This window comes from Phacochoerus africanus, chromosome 2 (assembly GCF_016906955.1).
Source record: "Phacochoerus africanus isolate WHEZ1 chromosome 2, ROS_Pafr_v1, whole genome shotgun sequence".
NCBI classification, from domain to species: Eukaryota; Metazoa; Chordata; class Mammalia; order Artiodactyla; family Suidae; genus Phacochoerus; species Phacochoerus africanus.
Window position 1 is genome coordinate 226,009,589 of NC_062545.1, and position 16,111 is coordinate 226,025,699.

A 16,111-nucleotide genomic window follows, 5' to 3' on the forward strand; every position below is an offset into this window, starting at 1 on the left:
CCTTTTCTGCTTATCATGGGGAGGGAATATGCATCTGGGCTTTAAATCACAAAGCCAGCGAGCTGGCACTTCACAGCAATAGAGGCCCTAGCAGCAGTGGCCTCAGTTCTCAGAGAGCTACACAAAGACCAGAGCGAATTTATTACTGTTTTTCAGTTTACAAATGGGAAATGCACAACACTGGTCAGGAAGTGGATGGCATTATGAATGGGAAAACCTAAGTGTAGACAACTAGTTGGAACAAGGCAAAGGCATCCATTTAAAAAAAAAAAAAAAGCCTCTTATAAAATAGGGCCAGTGTACCCACCTCCAAACTCTCAGGATGGGGGCATGCTGGTTAGAATTTAAATTCCCCAAAGCGCTTTAAAAATCCATGAGAAGGGCTCTAAATATTTATGCATATTTTTTAAAAAAATGACCCCAATTTGATGGCATCTTTTTTTCCTCCGGAGAACATTTTAAAGCTAAGCCCTATGACAGTAAGGTCCTCTTAACCTGTCTTAGTAATGAGGGCAAGGGTGAATTTGTGGGTCTGTAGGAATTTTTACTATGGAGCCCAATATATTTGCTCACTCGCTATAGGACAGCAAGCAGGGTTTTTCCACAGCTCTTGAGATTGCAATAGACTTGATAGGGATTAATTCTTCCAGAAAATCCTCTCCAGCTGACTGCAGTTCCAGGGGGAAATACAGAGGAATCCTCATACCACACAAACCTGCTTCCCTGATGGGCTTGAGCATGGGATTCAGGAGTGTTGGGCAGGGTTGCAGAGCCCTCTGGTGGATTACTGCTTGACTACATTCTCTCAAAGGGTTCTGAGTCTATGATGTCTCCCAAGGCTAGCTGTTACTTCCAATAAGTCACAGGAGGGTGGCTTTTTGATGGCTCCTTTGACAGTATGGGGTTGGAGGGAAAAGAGGGGGATCCATGCCCTCAGCCTGAAGGATAAAAAAAAATATGTTCAACTTGCCTGGGGCTGGTGCAGAGGCTGGCGCGTAAGAAATGGGCGTAAGAAATGTTGAGAAGGAATTAACCAAGGGAGGGAGTCAATTAGTGAAAAAAGCACAGTTCCTCCTAGAGCTGCTGAAATGCATTTTCAGAATCACAGGTATTGGAGGACCATGTGCACAGAGACCCAGAGTTAAGGGGTTAGAACAGGAGTTAAGAGTTGAAAACTTAAAAGACGTAAAAAAAAATTTTTAAGTGTAGAAAATATTTAAAAGGCATGTTTATCAGGACCAGAAAAGAGAGGTGTAAATAGCCAGTGAAAACAAATGGAGAATTTCTTGAGGGCAAGAGCTATGCTAGCAGAAAACAGACAAGAGTCTAAGCACGGGTGGAGTTATAACCTTATAAACTCACACCAAAGTTTCCCAGGTTTGTCTGCAGCCCTTGAAGCCAAGTCCTATATTTCTTTGGCAGCATTAGAGAAAGTTTCTGGCTTAATTGGGATCCTGAGTGTTCCCTGATCCCCTTCATCCACAAGTGTAACTAACCACTGTCTTTCTGGTTGTTTTTGTTTTTGTTTTTTTTAATGAAAGCAGTTACCTCTCTCATCTTTTCTATTCCCAGGGTGAAAATATAGGAAATGACGATCCATTCCTGGGTGGAAGGCCAGCGCTCCATCTTCACTAACACGATATAGTTGAAGAGCATCAAGTATCCGATGTACGCCAGCTGTAAGGAAACACAATACAGTGCTCTGGCTGCAGAGACCTGGGAGCCCCGCCCTCGGGCAAGGCTACGGTGCTGGAGGACATAACAAGGTCGGCAAGTAGGACTAACAGTTTGCAAAGCGATGAACTTCTAAACTATCAAAAGAATTTTAAGAGGCTAACATTTGAAATAATTTGATGTACACTCTTCCTTTTGATCCTGGTGTATTTCTGTGTCCCAAAACTTTGCTTGTACCCATGTTATCATGACGCACCATTTTGTTCTGCAATTACCCCATTTCACATGTCTTCCTGCCTAGAAAGGGAATCTCTGCTCTCAGGGGCTGCTCTTTCTCATGCCTGAGCCTTGGGTCCTTGAACTAGGACAGCATGATGGGCTTTTTGCCTAAAAAATGCCAGGAATACAGAAGTCTAAGAAGGAAAGGCAGACCCATGCTCTACTTGTAAATTGCTCAAATCAACATAAAAATAGCCCAGGCTTTTTCAGAGCCCCACTTTAATTCTCTGAGTTAAGGTCTTTTTCTCTTTTTTTTTCCTCCTTTTTTTGGCTGCACCTGTGACATATGAAATTCCCAGGCCAGAAATGGAATCTGAGCCTCCATAGAGACAATGCTGGATCTTAACTGACTGTGCCACAGTGGGAACTCTTTTTCCCCTCCTATCTTAAAGTGTTTGGCTTGGCAGTGCCCTGGGAGGGTTTTAACTTCTTATCCCTGGCACCACTTTCCTGCCCTGTCCAAGCTGGGATATTCCTTCCTGGTTTCTGCTTCTTTGCAGCAAGGCAAGAGAAGACAAGGCAATTTATTGGAAAGAATAAGTCTGTGAGGCTGACTGTGGCTTGGAATGAGGTTTAATTCTCCAAGGTTGAACTCTGAATGGAACTGAGTCTCAGGAAAATACCTCAGGGTTCAGGTTTGTTTAGATCAGCGGAGTGCAGGAGGGCGGGTGACGTTCTTTCATAAGGGGCTGAGGAGCCTCTGGAGAAAAGGCAGAGAAGTTAAACTTTTTTTTTTTTTTTTTTTTAAGGAAAGCTTCAAGTAGAAAGTACTGGCCAGTTTTTAAAGGCCTCTGGGGCTCTGAATAGAAACTCTCGAGTTTATTGAGATCTGTGCTCTTTGGAGTTGAGCTAGCAAAGAATAAGACAAGGTGCGGGCAAAAGGATGGAGTCTTGAGATTTCTGGGGATACAGTTCGTTCTGGAGACAGCTCAGAAGGTAAAGAAAGATGCAGCCTGGCTGGGTGATAGATAGGGGAACAGAAGGCCCTGCAGAGCTAGAGAAATGATGCTTTCTTTACTAATGGGACCTTTCCCCTCCCCCTTTCCTTTTTTATTCTCCGGTTTTTTATCCTGCTTTTCTTCTGTTTTCTTTCCTTTTATCTTCCCTTTATCCCCTTTTCCTTTTTATACTCCATTTCCCCCTTTACCCATTTTTCATTTTCTTCCTTTTGTCACATATTTTAAACCCCTTTTTCTTTTTATCCTTTTTCTCCCTTCCCTTCATTTTCCCCCCTTTTTCTCTTTCCCCCTTTTCTTTTTACCCCCTTTTTACTTTTTATCTCGCTTTCTTCTTCTTCCTTTTCCAAGAAATATATAATTTCCTAACATGCATCAAAGCTATTTTCTGAGATCCTATAACACTGATTTATAGACACAACCATATAATTTCTCATCTCCTGAAAGGCAAACATGTGTGGGAGTCGAAGGAGAGCATGCCCGGGAGTGAGAGGACAGCAAGAGAATGCTGAGGGAAAGCAGAACTCTTCCTCCCCCGACCCCCAAGAGATTTGCTCCTTCACACCACCCTCCCGGGACTGCTATTTATAACCCTTCTCAGTTCCTTCCCCACCCCACCTTTCAGGATCCTTAGCACCTGAAAACCTCACCTGACAAGAGTCTGCTCAACTTGAAATCCTGTAAGATGGTGTTTAAAATGTGATTTGTTTCATATGGTTCCTGTTTACCATTATACACTGGCATCCACTTTCTAGCCCCTGTGTATTATATGTTACAAAATACAAGGAAAGGACTTCAGTGGTTAAATCCTCAAATATACTTTCAGCCTCCTTCTGACCTGAAATTCTCCTCTCTTTTTGCCTACTTCCTTCTCTTTGCTGGATCAAATTCCATTGCTGCTGATGAAGCTTGTTAACTCCCAGGTTTTATCATTTTACCCAACTCACTACAAAACATTCCAAAGCATTGTCTTCTCTTGTCATATGTAGGCTCAATGACACACACATAATTCTTGCAGAATATCTGCATTTTCATACTTAAATAACTCCTTCAATCTGCCTCTGTCCTCTGAACATGGGTCTAGTGTACGGGTTTGGTAGAGCGACGAGTGTTTGGTGGAAGGAATGTAGATGCAAAGTCAGTGAAACTTGGACTTAAATCCTGGCTCACATACTTCCCAGCTGTATCCTATTGTATAAATCACTTTACCTGCCTGGGGCTCCCATCTGTGAAATGGAGATGATCCCTACTGGCCCCATAGAGGCTTTGGAAGGATGGGGGAGGGGAATATGCGTCTATGTCCAGTCCCAGGATGGATGCCCAGTGAATGGTGGCTGATAAGATTATACACTTCTTTTCGCAAAAAAAACTTCTCTTCCTCTGATCTCCTCTTCCCTCAGTGCTTCCTTTTTACCCCTCCCCCACTGTTAATTCTTTATACCTTTCCTCCTTTTTTTCTCTTTTTACAATTGACCTCATTGCTTATGCTTTCTCCACAATCATCCTTTTTAGTGCCTGTTGTTCTTTAAATCACAGTTACTCTACAATGCCCTTCTTTCCATTATCAAGCTACAATATAATGTTTTGGGACAATTCTCAAAATACGGACTTACAAAAATAGGGCTTTAAATGTTTCAGTGACACAACCGAGGATTGACTGCTGCCTTGTGAGTAACCTATCTTAGAAAGCACTTTCATAGGGTCTTGCTGTAGATTATCCTAACATGACATGCTTCAATGGTGTGTGTGTGTGAATATATTCACATATATACATGTATATATTCTGTAAGCTTTAACAAGCTGTGTCTTTCATAACACAGCTTTGAAAAGAAACATAGCCTTTTGATTCCTAAGTAAGGATAATAATGAAATATATGAATTTGTATTTTATTTGCTTATACATTTTTATAAATTTTCCATTAACCAAGATGCATGACTCCTAAAGTATGAATTGCAAGCCCCAAAGCCTGCTGAAGCTGTCTGGTGATACCTGGTGGGGCTTGGCCACTCCTCACTTCTTCCCAGGCCTTTTCCTACTGCCACTGGAGCGTGGCAGGGTTATGGTGTCAGCAGAGGAAGCAGTCTGTTTCTGCTGGAGAAGTCTAGGACACAGCGGTGCCCTCTGTCCTGGAACCACTTTGCACCCAGAATTGGCATCCTCTCTAGCTGGGCACTTAAGACAGGCTCCCATCACAAACTGGTCTGGGAACCAGTTGGATCCCTGCCTCCTTTCTTCTTGGAACAGAAGAGAACTGAATCTGCTCCCCAGATGTTTGCTAAGATATGGAAGTGGGGTTGTGTAGAAGTGAGGTGTGTCCTACCTTTCAGAATAATTTTGGAAATCAGAGCGGGAACTATTCTTATAGGAAAAAACACACAAAAAAGCAAATGGGACTCTTAATCTAAAGCATCTTTGGGGATTTTAAAGATTTTAAAGACTCTTCCTCTCCATTTACTTCTTGAGGCCTGTGCTTTGTCAAAACACATATGGATTTCTAAAAACCGTTGTGCAAACACAATCAGACACGACTGGAGCATCCAGTCTGATGGGTTTGCTGAAGGTGACCCAGTCAGCCATGCAGAAGGGAGGTGGATACACAGGCTCCTATTCTCAAAGAGGCAGCCTCATAACCTGCAGTATAGGATACAAGGAAAGCAGCAAGTCCTGAGCTTCCCGGACCACAAGACTCACCTGGGAAGCTTGTTAAACACACAGCCTCTTGGGGTCCTCCTTGGAGATTTTATTTACTGGGTCTGTGGTGGGGCTAGGAATTTTCATTCCTAACACTATCCCTTATCCTCATGGAAGTTTTAGAAATACTGGGGCGAAAATTCAGCCCTTTGTCTGGGACAGTGGTTCTCATTCCTCGCTACTCATTACAACCACTTGGGAACTTTGAAATATCCTGATGCCCGGACTGTGCTCCAGGCCAATGATGTCAGGAATCTCCAGGAACAGAATCCAGGCATTTTTTTTTTTTTTTAACAGATGAAGATATAGATTAACTAGAGCCCAGGGTTTGTTTTTTGTCATTTTGTTGTTGTTGTTTGTTGGTTTGTTTGTTTTTAGCACTGCAAGTGATTCCAATGCATAGCCAAGGCTCAGGACCCCTGGCCAGGGCATTGGTGATTTAAAGACAGTCTTAGGTAACAAATTGCCTCGGGTAAATAAATGGGGACTAGAGGAATTAAGGAAGTAAAGTGAATACTGGACAGAGATTAAGAAGAGATGCTTTGGAAAGATAACAGAAGTGAGTACTCTATTTGGAAAGGTGATAGGTAATTCTTGATACTGCTTTTGCTGATTTCTTTTATGCTCTAGATCAGGAGTCTATAAACATTTTCTGTAAAGAACCAGATAGTTAATTTTTAAGGCTTTGTGGGCCAACTGGACTCTACTGCAAGTGATCAGCTCAATAGATGTAGCACAAAAACAGCCAGATTATAGGTAAGGAATGAGTTTGGCTATGTTCCAAGAAAACATTTTTTCTGAACATGGAAATGTGAATTTCATGTAATTTTGATGTATCTTCCTTAGATTTTATTTCAACTCTTTAAAAATGTAAAAACCATTTTTAGCTCACAGGCCACAGTAGCGGACAGTGGGCTAGATTTCATCTGTGAGCTATGGTTTGCCAAGCTCTGTCCTGGGCTAAGACAATTAAGGCAATCTGATACAAGAGAAAGGACAAAGATGGATATAAAATGAAGTAAAAATGTTATCTTGATCAATTGTTAGATTAGGAAAAGCATATATAAGGCACATAGAACATTGCCTTATAGTAGGTGTTCAATAAATGATATTTTATCATCATTGAGTGGGTGGATGAATCAAACACTGACTATTGCTCTGAAATGGGACTAAACCTAGGAATAATCACAGTTACTTTTATACTGTGCTTATGTGTTTCAGGCACTGTTCTAAGTGCTTTACATATTTTAACACATTTAATCTTTACCAAACCTAGGAAAGTAGGTACTATTATTATCCCCATCTTAAGAAAGTGGGAACAGTGCTAAAGTAACTTGCTTAGGTCGCACAATAATAGAGGCCCAGATAGGATTTCTACTTTGGCTGTCTGACTCCAAAGTCCATGCGTGCCACCACTCAGTTGTTTTCTAAAAGGGAAAAATAACAAATATCTGCATGCAATACATACATAGAAATGATTTTTGCATGTCTTATTTTTTTGGGGGGGGTAGTTTAACATTAAACTTAAATTTTTTACTTGACTAAAAAAAGTCTTATTTGTATTTTGGTAATTTCCTTCCTTTTTTAAGATCATACTTTGAAGCAGTGGTTTGGAACTTGTGGCAGTTTTTTTTCTCCACAAGGAGACATTTGGCCATGTCTGGAGACATTCTGGTTGCCACATTTGGGGGCAGGAGATCACCACCTGCACCTGGTGGGCAGAGGCCAGGGTGCTGTTAAGCACAGAAAAAGCATGGGATAGCTCTCCTCAACAAAGACTTATTCTCCCCAGATGGCAACAGTGCTGAGGTTGGGAAAGCCTTGCTTAAAGCCCGCGCTGACTGTCAGCAGACAGGACCACACAAAAAGGACCTCATCTAGTCCTCTACGTCATTGAGGCCTCAGATTTGGATTATCCCATCACTGACTCAAGTGACTGGCGTGTAGCTGGTTGTGAGAAAGGCCAATAATACAGATGCATGATCTTTCATCTGGCACAGCTCCACAGTGACTAGAGAATAACAGATGACCTGGGTCAAAGCTCACCTTCAGCTTAAAATATTATGAAAAATATAGACAGAAAACCAAGAGTCAGACCATTTCTACCTATCAGGAGGACATTTCAGGGATAATCTTTCATCTTGTGGCCAGAAAATATTTGCAGGGTGTGCTTAGCGAATGATATTTGCTGTGATTGTAGGTTGCTCTGTGTGGTTTTTGCTGCTTTGGTTTGCATGTTTTTGGACTGTGTCAGAGCAAGAAAGGTTGTTTTATGACACCACCAGATTGGGAGTATTACACACTTCATCTTTCCATCTGTAGGGGTGTTCCTTCTAACACTCTGCTCATTCCTCACCCACCAAATGTACCCTCAAACCCAGGGTTAGCATCCAACAGGGGCACCTCTGATCCAGCACATACCCATCCAGAGCAGGGATGTGTTTCATAAAAGGACCTCTCTTTCCCTTCTAGACTAGACCCATATTCATCTCACCTCTATTTCTGTTAGTTCTCACTTTTACCATTTCCTTTATTTTCTTCGAGGAGGAGAAATGTAGAAGCTGTGGAAGCTGCCTCACAAACTCCACAAATCTTGCAAAGCTATAGGAAAAAGCAAGGTCGTAGAACTGTTATTCCTGCCTGTGTGGTCTTTATGACTCGCAAAGGAAACCACGCAGGTGCATGAGACCCTGACGTTGGCTCTTTGTGACCATCCATTAAAAAGGAGAAAAGGAAAGATGCTTACGGTGTAGAACCAGAATTTCACAATGGGTGCATTGTAGAATTCGTAGATTTTTCTTCCCAGGGGGATTAAACGGTGTCTGCTTTGAACTTCCTCTTCATCCTTCTTCCTGGAGGACTCCCCATTGTTTCGTCCCAACATTGCCTACAGTGGATGAGAACCGATGACAATCATGGCAGGGTTCTGAGAGCATGTAATTCAATGCGCTCATTTCACAGGTGGGGAAATCATGTCCACAGAACCTAAGAGCTTCCCACTGGGCTCCCAGAGATTTAGAACTTGTGCCTTACCTAAGTGTCAATTTGCGTTACACAAAGAGTCTGTGTATGCTTTGCCTGGGAGGGAAGGCCTTACGAATCTATCTTTCTTTCTTTCTTTCTTTCTTTCTTCTTTCTTTCTTTCTTTCTTTCTTTCTTTCTTTCTTTCTTTCTCTTTTGTCCTTTTTGGGCTGCACCCACAGCTTATGGAGGTACCCAGGCTAGAAGCTGAATCAGAGCTGTAGCTGCCAGCCTACACCCATAGCCACAGCAACATGGAATCCGAGGCTTGTCTGCGACCTACACCACAGCTCATGCCAACACTGGATCCTTAACCCACTGAGTGGAGCCAGGGATTAAACTTGCATGTTCATGGGTACTAGTCAGGTTTGTTAACCATTGAGCCATGATGGGAACTCCCTTACGGATATTTCTTGACCATTCTCTTCTCTTCCATCCCAGGACCTCTGGAAAGTATGGTGATGGAAGACACCCAGAGATCTGAGAGGGAGAAAGAGAATAACCTGGAGAGGCCAGGAATATTTCTTCCCAGCCCCTCTCTCCCTAAGTATATTGTCAAACAGGCAGCTCTGGGTTCAAAGTATTTCTCTACTTAAACTAATGACCCTTAAATCAAAGGCAAACTGGATTAGTAATACCAAATTTATTCAAAGGTATAAATATTCAAGAGGGTAAGTTATCTGAAGTACCTGGAACTTAGGAAATCTATTCAACCCTTAGGCATAAGTCTTGGTTCCCTGGTTTCAAATTACTGCTGGTGTTAGTTTGGTGACTCTTGGGCCCACTGCTTTGCTCTGCATGGGAGAGTCAACCAAATGGGACTAGAAGTCAGGCCTGAGCTGGGAAGGCCCTCGTCTCCAGGTTGTTGCAGATTTCTTTAAGAATTCCATGATTTTCTTTTCATTCTCGATAGCAGGAACATCAGCAATGATTAAACATCACAAAAAAAGGCAGAATTTGAGAAAAGGCAGACATACACCTGCCTGGGTGGCAACTGAAAGGATGGATACCCCAACGATGGCTGAAGATCCCAAGGGTGAAAAGTTCTAGGCACTGGCCACTTGGAAACGGGACTGAGTCCCAACCTGGCCACTCAGGATCTGTAGCACCCTGGGCAAGTCTTTTAACCTGAGATTTTGTTTCTTTGGTTATAAAATAAGGGTAGTAATAGTACCTGATATAAGGTTGGTCTACAAGTCAATCAGCATCTGACACTTAAGTGATCAGTAAAGATTAGCTGATCTTGAAAGTGAATTAAGACTTCCTCAGATACTCTTAATTGAAATGATCTACTTGGGATTTCTCACCAGAAAGAAAAAAAAAAGTGTGATATTAGGCATTATTACAGCATAACTTATTGGCTTTACTTTTTTCAATATTGTTCTAAGACAAGGTTAGTTCAATGATGTTTGGGAAATGAAATTTTTAGTAAGTGAGAGAACAGGGTAAAATCTTATAACTGCTCAGAGACCGATAGGGATTTGGGATAAGAAAAAGGATTGGGAATATTTAAAGTTGAGAATCTAATTACCAAAATAATTTGTCTTGAACTTGAGAAGAGAGACAACCACTAGATAATCTGTAACCATAGGATTTGGGGAGAGGGTAACTTCCATTCCTTTATGGGCCCTCTGGCTGGAAAAATACCTTGATTTCATGAATAAGTAAGATTCCATACTATGGCCTAAGAATTTATTTTGATCAGTGAGCTGAATCAATCTTTTTGATGAACATAGCATACCAGACAGGAATAGGGTTCTATAAATATCCATCACTGACCTCAAGAAACTCTGAAGTTACATATTTGTCTTCTATAATTTATAACCTACATTAACATAATTATCCTACTTCAGTTCTGCTTATTTATATGCTCAATAATACAAGACCATATGGATGCACAATGAGATGAGAGTAGAGGCATCTTGGAGGGTTTTAGGCATCTTGGGGTAACCTCTATGGACAGTAGCTTCCCCCAAAGAGTTATAACAAATGCCTTGGGTCTATGGATGTATTGGAACTTTATCAGGCAAAAGTCAAGACATTTACCTGGCAAGGTAGGTAAAACAAAAGCAAAAACACAATTTGTTTTGCCTTTATTATTCAAAAATATTCCAAAGTGAGTGCATTTTTTAAAAAGTCTTGTCTTTCACAGTTTAAGTAAAGCATTTATGACATTTCAGTAATTCCAGCCTAAGCAGCTTAACTTGCTGATTTTGTTGATTTCTTTTCCCAGGAGTCAAGCATTTCCTTCGCCTACATTTCTTAAAGCAGCTTGTAACCGGGTCAAATACAGACAAGACTGCACAATGTGGATTTCAGAATCTTTGCTAGCTGGACACAGATGTCAAGTCTGGGAAAGAGGCTTTGAGGTGAACTAAGCTATTAAAGGATACTAAAGTGAAGCAAATTGAGGTGGATATTTCATGTAAAATTTTGGAAGGGCCACGGGAAAATGTCCCAGACCAAGGGAGCACATAGGACTAGGTCTAACACAGAAGCTCAAATATCCATCCTATGAAAGGAGTGGAATTGTCAACAAGCTGCATTCTCCAATCCTGTCTGGGGTGAGCTGAGACCAGTGGTCCAGCACTAATAGAATTTGTCATTAGAATCAAAGGAAGTGCCACTTTAAAAACAAGTGCTGTCCAGACCTGACTTTTCCAGTCCACATGTCCCTTCCTTCCTTTGCTTCTCTGTTGTTTCAGCCTGTGGAGAATCAGCTCAGGCAGTAAGGCTGTTGTGGTGTCTTCTACTTGGGTTCTCAATAGGCAGTGGCAGGGTTTATTCTCTGGTAAGGAGACTTTGCTCTCAGTTCATAGATACATCTTTTATTGTTGCTCCTAAGAAGATCAGATTCTCAAACCTCTAGACTTAGCAGGAATGGGAGTTGCCTCTTTTGTTTTTTTGCTTGAGACCCAACCAGAAAGAATACTGCATTAGCTTCTGATGACCTTCCTAGAATCTTTCTTTGAGCCTTCCTAGGATGTATGCCAAAGTCAAGGCCATATCATTCTTGACACATTGGACTCCGGTGTCAAGGAGGCCAATGTTATCACCTTTGGAATTCTCTTTACTACATGGTGGACCAAACCAGCTGAGCATCTACAATTGAAATGAGGAAGAAATTCTTTGCATCCCTTAGCTTTATCAGGTAAAATTGTGGCCAATGGAGTCTACATGCCTGGCTTCTAAACCTGGCCTCCCTGCTAATTAGCTGTATAACCTTGGGCAATTGAACCTGAGTCTCAGCTTCCTCATCTGTAAAATGGGATAACAATAGCACCTACCTTGTGGGATTGTTGTGAGCATTCCATAAGTAAGTGTATATGAAGCATTCATCACCATTATAACAATATTAGCCAACATTTATCATGTGCTAGGCACTGGTCTACACTAGTGTACACTTTTTACATAGTTTACATGTTCCTGTCAGTTAGGAATAATAACACTTATTATTCCTATGTTAGAGGTTGAGAAATTGTATCTGAGGTCCCACAGTGAGTAGGTGATGGGGCAGAATTTCTGTCCAGAGTGCACACTCTTTACTCTTCTGCTGATGTATTCAATAAAGATTTGATATTACTACTACCAAGGATTTTGCTAATGGTCAAAATCTCATTTACTGTCCTTGAAGAGGTTCGGAGGCCACGATTATGCTAAGATCTTTAGTGAAGATGGTCACGGAATCCTATCATAGAGGGAGACACATTGGTCCTGAAACTAAAAGTGAGTCAAAAGTGAGTCAAAAGCTGTTGAATGACTAATCCATCCAAAGAATGGTCCCAAGCATATACCCTGCTGTGTCTGCAAATAGATCTTTAGGAAGACCTATTCGAAGGAAATAGTGTTTATCTGGAGGAAAAACAATTTGCAGGGTGGTCCCACTAGGATAATAATGCAAAGGCCTTCTGTCACTTGAGCAAAACCAATTTTTGTTTTCTCCCCCTACAGCTCCTTTTGGGTCATCACGGCCATTGGGGAAGCTGGGGATATCTAGCAGGTCCTTTGCAGTTGTTGCTTAATGCCTCCAAAGCTCTGAAGCCTTGTTTGTCCCTTTAACAGCATGTGATATTTTTAGACTTTGGATACAGTCCAGTGGCAGTCACACTGCTGCTTCGGCAGGGGTTGCAGAAGGCTGTCCCGTGCCCAGCTGCCCTGTTCCCCCTACAGAACAAAGCATCCATGCTCTATAATTATACCAGGAAGAGCTAATAAAAGCCTTCCATACAAACCTCAAAATTCAATTAGTCCTGCATTTGTGAGCCTGACCTCGAAGACAGATAAAGACTCAGCTTCTGATCAGCACAATAGTTCCAGCTCAGTGAAGCCAGTTGTTTCCGAATCAGATTCCCATTCCTTCTTCCAGTGCTTGGACAACTGCATCACCTGGCTGTTTATAAAGCACGGTCTGTTTGGGAAATTCAGGGTGTCTTGCTTTTGAGTTTCACTGGGTTTTCAAGTGCCACTGGCCCTGGCTGAAGGATTTCACTTAGAATTAGTCCCTTTAGTTAGGTTATTTGTGCATAAAGAGGACAGTATTATAACACCTGGGTCTCAATACTTAATAGAAAGCAGCTGATGGGAGGTGGACCTCAAGAGTTGTTAAACCTTAAGCTGTATCCATGGGGGAGGTAGATTAGGGATTCTCCCCTCGGAAAATAACTGCATGTTTTTTTCTTACTGTCAGTTCCATATCCTCTTCATCTTTTTCCTTTGTGGGCTTCTCTGGTTCTTCCTGCTCCTTCTCTTGGAGGTGGATTTCCTGGGCCTGAGTCATATAGGGCATGTCGTCTTTGTTCTTGAACTCCAAGCTGAGAATTGAAGGAGGAAGTAGAATTCCCAGAATTACCTAAAGTAATAATAATGATAATAATAATAATCACATTTAAAGGATTAAGATAAGGGTGGTTGCTTAGAATCAGAGAGCCTGGGGTGTGGGGGGTGTGTGTGTGTGTGGTTGTGTGAGTAATGGGTGTGCCCAGAGTGAGGACCTGTGTATCTGAATAACTAAGCACATCCACTCTAAGAGGGTCACTTCTAACCATGTGGGAACTGTTAACACACAGTAGTTCAGTCTGATTTTGAAGAAACGAAGCATCTTACCCAAATACATTTTATCTAATTAACACCTACTTTGCACAAGGGAAATTGAGGTGCTACTCAAGGCAAAAATGGGAAAAAATTTCAGATTCCCATTATTCATTTGATAGCATTTAACTCTGTGAAATCAATTCATATGGCTGTCCACTGGCATTTATTTACTAAAATGCCAAGTAGAGTAGAAAATGTATCTTCTGGTTACCTCTGTAAGAAATACTGTCCTAAGTTGACCTTGAGAAAGTCCTTGGAGGAGGGTATGTTGTTCATTTTAGAGCATTCTCCTGGCATTTGCTACTATCCATCAGAAATACACACACACACACACACAGTGATTCTCTGTATCACTATGAGAATCCCCCTACACAAATGGCGCAGGAGGCCCAGGCTTGTATTTCTCTCATGTATAAACAACACGCTTAAATCTCCATGTGATGATACTAAATTCACTGGCTTTTCTCATGAGAGGCAATCATTTTACTCTCTATTTCAAGGGTCCAAGTGCATTTCTGAATGATAATTCTGATATCCAATTTGTGTTCCCTAAATCTTCTCCCACCTCTTCCCTCACTCCTAAAATGGTTGTGTGTACAAGGCTTCTGAACACAAATCTCCTTGAAGAAAGTATACCAAGGTGAGAGGCTAAGAGAGGTCAGGAAGAGTCAGTAAAAATGATCTGCAAGTAATGAGGCAGGGACAGCCCATGCTTGGATGCCCAGGGACTTCAGAGCAGCTAAGGGAAAAGCAAGAGTGGTGACCCTGCTTCAGGGTGCCTGGCAGGCCTGGGAAGGCTCAGGTGGCATGCCTGGCAGCTTTCAGGGGACATGACACCCTGTTCTCAGAGTTGGGAGCCAGACTTGGCATGCCCATGACCCACTTTGTGGAACCCTTCTGAGACTCTGGGCCAAGAACCCACAGATAGGGTGGAGTGGGGGAGGGGAGCTGGTTCAATCGGGGTGGCTTCACTGCTCTGGTCTGGTGGCCCTTCTGCTCTGGGTTGACCTCCGAGTTACCTAGATCAGTAGTTATCAGTAAATAGGAGCCTGGATGGCTTCAGTTGTAACAGCCACAAACTCCAAACAAATAAAACATTTTAAAACATCCTTTCAACCATCTCCTCCCATTTTTTCCCCCATCTTTTAAAAAATTCTTGGAGTTCCTGTTGTGGTGCAGCAGAAACGAATCTGACTTGTAACCATGAGGTTGCAAGTTCGATCCCTGGCCTTGCTCAGTGGCTTAGGGAACTGGCGTTGCTGTGAGCTGTGGTACAGGTCCCAAACGTGGCTTGGATCCTGCATTGCTGTGGCTGTGGTATAGGCCAGCAGCTATAGCTCCTATTCAGTCCCTAGCCTGGGAACCTCCATATGCCATGGGTGTGGCCCTAAAAAGCAAAAAATAAAAATAAAAATAAAAAATTCTATCACTTTAATATTTTCCTTGTAAAACATTGAAGAAAACATAAATCAAAAGCCACTCATCATTCTACTTCTTGAACTTTCAACTGCAGGGATAACCACTATAAACTATTTATTGTGCAGAGAGTTCCCATAGTGGCACAGCAAAAACGAATCTGACTAGGAACCGTGAGTTTGTGGGTTCAATCCCTGGGCTCGTTCAGTGGGTTGAGGATCTGGCATTGCCATGAGCTGTGGTGTAGGTTGCAGGTGCGGATGGCTCTGGCACTGCTGTGGCTCTAGCGTAGGCCGGCAGCTATAGCTCCAGTTGGACCCCTAGCCTGGGAACCTCCATATGCTGCAGGTGTGGCCCTAAAAAGTCAAAAAAAATAAAATAAAAAAATAAACTATTCATTATGTGTCCTTTCTTTCTTTCTTTCTTTCTTTTTTTTTTTAAAGGAAGTCATACAGATATAACTATACATGTATATGCTTTAAAAAAACAAAAATAATTGGATGGATTCGGACTCTACATATTGGTCTGCAACTTGTTTTTCTTCACTGAAGAATAGATCAGGATTATCTTGCAACTCTTTACATATAAATCTATTTCATTTTTGTCTCAGTTAAAAATTTTTCTCAGGTATAGTTCATAAGAGCCAATGTGTCTTCATGACATGGTGCCAAGGGAGGGCTACGGCATTCAGGCCAAGATGGAGGTGAAAGGTTGCCTTGGTAAGTGTCTCCTGGTATGGCATGGCTTGTGATAGAGCAAATGGTACCTCCTATGGTACCTGTGTGTGACCATCACCTTTGGATCTTCTGAGAAAAATTAATGTCTAGGCATGCCACCTCTAGAGGTTCTGATTTAGCAGAATTGGGGGTAGGCCCTTGTCTCTGTATATATATTTTTAAAACCCTGCTATACAGGAGATTCTGATGCATGGTTGGGGCTTAGAACCACCCTCCGGAGTTAAGAGAATGCCTAATGCCACTGC

At 42.0% G+C, this 16,111-nt stretch overlaps 1 protein-coding gene across 2 annotated transcripts in view; it reads right to left on the reverse strand.

Moving 5' to 3' along the window:
- TRPM3 (transient receptor potential cation channel subfamily M member 3) overlaps positions 1 to 16,111 on the reverse strand; it is a 529,690-nt gene that overhangs the window by 60,727 nt on the left and 452,852 nt on the right. For both annotated transcript variants that reach the window (XM_047767762.1, XM_047767760.1), the window contains 3 exons: positions 13,304 to 13,471; positions 8,348 to 8,488; positions 1,549 to 1,677 (listed from right to left, as the gene is read on the reverse strand). In XM_047767762.1, coding sequence (XP_047623718.1) covers positions 1,549 to 1,677; positions 8,348 to 8,488; positions 13,304 to 13,471 — 438 coding nt within the window. The remainder of the gene's footprint in view (positions 1 to 1,548; positions 1,678 to 8,347; positions 8,489 to 13,303; positions 13,472 to 16,111) is intronic.